This window comes from Myotis davidii, unplaced genomic scaffold, assembly GCF_000327345.1.
Source record: "Myotis davidii unplaced genomic scaffold, ASM32734v1 scaffold32, whole genome shotgun sequence".
Classification (NCBI taxonomy): domain Eukaryota; kingdom Metazoa; phylum Chordata; class Mammalia; order Chiroptera; family Vespertilionidae; genus Myotis; species Myotis davidii.
The window spans coordinates 3042803-3049037 of NW_006286587.1; the positions used below are offsets into that span (position 1 = coordinate 3042803).

Sequence of the window (6235 nt, forward strand, 5' to 3'; positions counted from 1 at the left end):
AATTCTAAAAAAAAAAATGCAAATTCTCAGGCCACACCTAAACCTGTTAAATTAGAAAGTTGGGGGGTGAGGGGGGGGCAACAATCTATCATTTAACTGGTAACTCTGATGACAAACACTTATGTTTGAGAGCCACTGTCATAGACCATTACCCAAACATTAATTCCACCTGAACAGTTCAGTGAATAAACGGCAGTTCCAAATGTTCTTCCATGACACTAGATGGCTAGCACTGCTCCCCACCTGGCTGCCAAGACAGGCTTTAGGCATTATCCTCACTCTGACTCAATTGTAGTTCCTAAGAAATATCCACAGCCAGCTGTCACCCATAGACTTAGCTTCAGCTATAAGAAAAACATGGTAGTTAAAAAATACACATACCCTGACTTTTTCCTGGGAGACTCTGCTTTCATAGGTCTGGGGTAGAGCCTGATCATATGGAATTTGATAAAATTTCATAGGGCACTGGATATATGATTGGTTGAGAATCACGGCTCTAAAGCAAGGAGAGCAAATGCTTGGCATATGTACCCTTATTACTTTTCCCTGATAGGCTCAGAATCATTTTCAACACAGGACTCCAAGCAAACTCTACCAACTATAAGGTGAAGTTTATTTCCCATCTCTACTACCAAAAAAATAAAAATAAAAATAAGGGAGGGGGGTTGGCAGCAAATTCCCAGTACTATTTCATCCATAAAACAGTAAGCTAGTGTGTATAAAACTAGCCCCAGATGTGCACACTGTAACTGGTGGGAAGCTCTGAAAAATATACTGGGGCCTCTCTCTAATGCATTATTTCTCAATCCAGGAAAAAGGTCTAGGAATATATATATATGTATATCTTTTTAAAGAACAGTTTATTGATTTTTAGAGAGAGGAAGATGTGAGAGTAAAACATCAATAGGCTACCTCCTGCATGCCCCCTACCAGGGATAGAGCTTAAGACCTAGACATGTGCCCTACGCAGGAATCAATCTGGCAACCTTTTGGTGCACAGGACAATAGCCAACCAACTAAGCCACACTGGTCATGATTAGGCAGGTGTATAATTTAAAAGCCCTCAGAAGTTATTTTAATGTGTACCTCTGGTTAACAACCACTAAGTAAAGAAAAGAGATGGAAAGCAAAGCAATTAGTCTTTTTCACTCTAGTTCTCCAAGCAAATGTAGCAAAGTTAAAAATGAAATGGCACTGCTCAGTGAGAGCAAGAATGAACATAACCTAATGAAATTAAAAATAAACCAGGCAAGTGAGAAGGTTTAGTGCCCCTGCATGATTTTGAATTGCCTTCAAATCCTTCCCCAAAATCTATAAGGAGAGCAAGTAAAACCAAAGTGACTCATATTTTCTGCATTGTTAGGAAACAATACCAAGACCTTCAAATTAACTAAGTAGAAAAAAAAAAACCAAAGCTCTTGTCACCACAAGCCTGTAGGTATGAAGAGGCTTAAGAGACTCTGTGAAAAAGGGGTACAGAACACTTTGATGCGAAGGCCACCTATTCTCTATTATCTTCTTGTATAATTTTGTATTATCTACTTCCTTTCTGCTTGTGAAGCTCTGTTTATCTGCCATATATGAATCAATATATTTCAGTGTATGCCAACAATGTGAAAAATGGCTGGTCTCAAGTTAAGTTGTTAGGTGTTACCTCATGTTATTCACATCACTTTGATGAGGGTGGATGAAATGGACTTAAGATAGGTGACAGGGAAGCTCAAAAGTTCTGAGCAGAGGGGTATTTTAGGAACAGTTCAGAAAAATTCGGGTTTCACTTCATAGAACTGGCTGATCCGAAAAGTCAAGGGGAAAATAGCCACTTGAAAGGACTCAACATCCCTTTCCTCTGTGATTCCAACTTTACTTGTGGCTGAGAAAATGTGCACACTAATGACAAATAGTGACAAGGATGTTCTATGTATTTTTTATGTTTTTCTTTTTCTTTGCTTACATTAGGGTATTGTTTTATTTTCCTTTGCTTTGCCATCAGTGCTTCTCAAGCCATCTGCTTCAAAGGACCAGTTTTTGTTTGCTCATTTGTTTTACCCAATCTGTCCTGCAACAGTACCCATTCAACAAGGTGTGTCCATGGTGACATGCATGGATGCCCTAGCATGTCAAACTGCCATAAACATTTCCAAATGCTTGTTCTCAATGTGTATATTTCTCACATCATGCACTGATTTAAAAAAAAAAAGTTTTTGTCTAGCACTGGTCCACAGGCCACACTTTTAGTAGTGCTGCTCCATAGGAAAACAGAATTTGAGCTTCATAATCACCAAATTTAGTATTTCTTCCTAGGGGTATTGCATGTATTTATATACTATTTAGAATCTCATCTCTCCTTACCACCTCTGCCCCCCACCCCACACATACAACCCATAACATTTCCAGATATTCCCAAGTAGAGAAGCACCACCTTTGTTGATATTCACTGATTCTATCCTAACCCCTTTACTGTGTAAATGAGGTAACCAAGGTCTAGAGATATTAGATGTGCCCAAGACCACGGTTAACTGCAGAACTGAAACCGACACCCAGATCTACCTTTCTCAGCCCAGTGCACCAATATACCCATGCTAAGTTTAGTGCTGTATTTAATGTTCATAGTGAACTCATTTCATTACCTTAGCTTAACTATCTAAACAAGTATGTGCTCTATTCTGTTACTTTCAGTTAATACTATACACATCTGAAAAAAAGTTACTTTAGAGCAAAAATTAAATCTTTTATCAAGAATATGTACTGAGAAACCAAAAGATACTGCCTAAAAGTTAAAAAAAGAAAAGAAATAGCAATATAAGTCTATTATTTAGAAACTAGAGGCCCGTTGCACGAAGAGATTCATGCAATAGGCCTTCCCTTCCCCTGGCTGCCAGCACCGGTTTTCCTCCAGCACCCAGGACCCAGGCCTTCGCTGCTCCAGCCAGAGCCTTCCGTCTCGCTCCGCTGCATCGAGCCTATGTATGCAAATTAACCACCATCTTTGTTGGGTTAGTTTGCTTACTCTCCTGATTGGCTGGTGAGCGTAGCGAAGGGATGGTCAATTTACATGTTTGTCTATTATTAGGTAAGATGTAGTGGTACCAGAAAAACCAACTAAGAGTTGAAAATGGTTATCTGAGAGGTAGAAATTGAGGAACATGAACTTTTTCCTCACAGCAAACTTTGTAAAGCTATTTCACTCTTTATCATCTACATACATGTGATAACTTTGATAAAAATTAAAATTAAAAGAAGAAAAACATACCGAACCATCTTAGACAGACCCCAATTTATAATCTGAACATTGCAATTATTCTGTAACCTAACATTTCGATGCTTACCTTTCATCTGTCTCATTCTCTGGAAGAAGAGCCACAGCATTTTGAGGATTCCAGTTTCCCAAAGCATCACAGCTTCCACATATAGCAAAAACTTCTCCTAAAGAAACAGAACACCAGTTACAGTGGCATAAATAGAAAAGTTCCCACTTTTAGTTTTAAAGATCAGTCAGTTGTATTAGTTTGACCGGATGCAGAGTACCCTTTAGCAAAGATGGAGGACCCCCACTGGAAACGTGGGTTTAGATTCAGGTATTACACAAGCATCTGCATTATTAACTTGACCCACCTTTACATACCCAAAACCAGAGAAAAAGAGGGATGTGGAGGAATGAACTTTCCTTCATTTGTTCAAATATTTATTGAGCCAATAAAAAGCACCAAGATGACTGACTAATCAAACCACAGTTACTGCCCTCTAGGGAGCTTCCAATTTAAAGGGGCAATCGCTAAATGCATACAAGTATTCTAAAGAAATAATAATTTATATTTCCTGAAATTCAAACTAGCAAGTTAAAGATCAAGAAAATTATCAGTGGGACAGAAGCAATGTAACAACAATAAATATCCTAAAAAAAAAAAGACATTGAAAAATCTAGTACACCTTATAAAAATAATGACTGTCATCAGAACACTTCTCATCAATAGACAAACCAACATATAGTTATCTATATTTGCTAAATTTCTTTTATTTAGCAAAAGTCTAAACCTCCTGCAAGGCGGGTGTGGCTCAGTGGTTGTGCATCAACCTATGAACCAGGAGGTCACAGTTTGATTCCTGGTCAAGGCACATGCCCAGATTGCAGATTCGGTCCCCAGTAGGGGGCATGCAGGAGGCAGCTGATCAATGATTCTCTCATCACTGATGTATCTCTCTCTCTCTCTCCCTCTCCCTTTCTCTCTGAAGTCATTAAAAAATATGTATTTTTTAAAAAGTCTACCACCTTCCTGGATATAAACACACGGAAGTCTTTGACTTATATCAACACTTTCTGAGTTAATATAATTAAAGTTCATAAAGAGAAATATAATGAACTGAACCCAAATGATAAAGGTCAAGACAAATTCCTCCACATTCTGATAGTAGCTCGGTTTCTAGCTTTAGGCACTACTCTGGAAAAACTAGAATTACAGTTGGTTTAGCCACCTGCATGAGCATTTTGTAAGCTTGGGCTATAAAACCTAACTAAAATTATAGGTATGAGAGTCATTCAGTTTTCAGAGTTCTAAATACATGCGTAAAGCACAGGGTGATTGAGTACAAAGATTTCATGTCAAAATATTTAAAATACTTATATCCTTTAAAGTAACCATATTTCTTATAATAAACTTAGGTTATTATACCTTCCCTGATTTTTCTTTCTTAAAGGATAAATAGGGACCTTAATCTAGTTGAAAGTATGGGAGATTACAGTAAAGAAAGTTAAGTGGGGTAGAGCACAGATCTAGAGGAAATAATTTGAGAAAATCCCAATGGTTCTAGAAAAGAAATGCAACAGATTTGAGGAACTGCCTAGTATAGCCAGAGTATATTAAACAAGGTATATAACCCAGGATGATGCTGTTTTGACATGCTCTCTTACATAAAAATTATTTCACACTGCTTAAGTAGACAGCAAAAAAACAAAACAAAAAAAAACAATAAAGCTAAAAATAAAAATTTATAAATTGGGAACAAAGTTATCTTAACCAAGTATTTTTCTAATTTCTTGCACTAGCAAAATTTCCCTTATTTTTATGCTATTTAAACATCATAGCCCAATTATCTTTGTCATATGCAAAAATAAATAAAATCACAGCTTTCTTGGAAAATACTAGTTTTTTTGTTTGTTTTTCCCTGAGTTTACTATGCTCCAAGCACATTTCTGGCTTGGACATAAGACAAACCATAAAGACATTTTCATCTAACAACACCTCCATATTTAAGATAAACCAGTTAAGAAAAATGCTCATTTACAATACCTGGAAACAGAGTTCCTCTTATTTCAAAGGTAACCTGAGAAGGTGTCATTCTGATGGATTTATTTGAGGATGTTGTGCTAGGAAGAAAAAGAGAAGATGTCATTTATAGTATATGAAAATATTAGCTCTAGACAGCTATACAAAAACAAAAATGCTGTCCATTATCACTTTTGAACAAACTTGTCAGCTTCTTGGTCCAATAAAATTTATGATGTGAATATAAAGGAATGTTTTTGCCATTTAAGCTAAAAAAAAATTTGTTAAGGTATACCATTTAAAGTTGATTATGTTTTTCTATTTTGTTAGTATACATGCTTTATAATCTTCAATATAAATATTTTTAGGATGGCAAAAAAAAAAAAAAAGAATCTTAACTTGTGAGCAAAAGACTTCACAGACCTTATATAGGGACTGAATTACTTAGGAAGTACCTAGCAAGTTTTAGGGACTTAATGTTACAGACCTGTTCCATAAGAATATATGGACCATAAAAATTGCAAAACAAATGTGACCTTTCCCTCCCCCCCCCCCTTTTTTTAAAGGATGCAGATTCTCTTGTCACATACTTTCTCTTCTGATAAGCAGCTGTTCTAAACTCAACCTATCTTTCCTGCACAGGCCCATGTTATGGTGAAAGGAAAAAAACGATAGAGAAAAATAGAGGCTCAAGAGAAGATTTGTACCGTAACAGAAAGATTTTAACTTCAATAACAGGAAAACAACCAAAAAACAAAGTATCACCCACTGAAACAAACCAGTCATGTTCTGCAACAAGTTTGAGAATGTGCTTCTTGTAACTAATGACAACCAAACACCTTCCACTACAAGTCACTCTTCAGATTTTCTCTTTATTATCCTTAGGACCATCAAGTCCAGTTCTGCAGACTTAGAGTATCAACTTTGCAATTTATTACCAAACCCTGTATTTGATTAAATATATATATATA

At 36.5% G+C, this 6235-nt stretch overlaps 1 protein-coding gene across 1 annotated transcript in view; it reads right to left on the bottom strand.

The window, feature by feature from the left end:
• The window catches only part of GPCPD1 (glycerophosphocholine phosphodiesterase 1), a 48910-nt gene extending 43545 nt beyond the window's left edge, over positions 1–5365 (bottom strand). Inside the window, exons 1-2 of the mRNA XM_015560222.1 lie at positions 5289–5365; positions 3330–3426 (exon numbers count right to left, since the gene is read on the bottom strand). Of these exons, the coding sequence (XP_015415708.1) occupies positions 3330–3426; positions 5289–5337 (146 nt within the window). The 5' untranslated portion in view covers positions 5338–5365. The remainder of the gene's footprint in view (positions 1–3329; positions 3427–5288) is intronic.
• Positions 5366–6235: the final 870 nt, after the last annotated feature.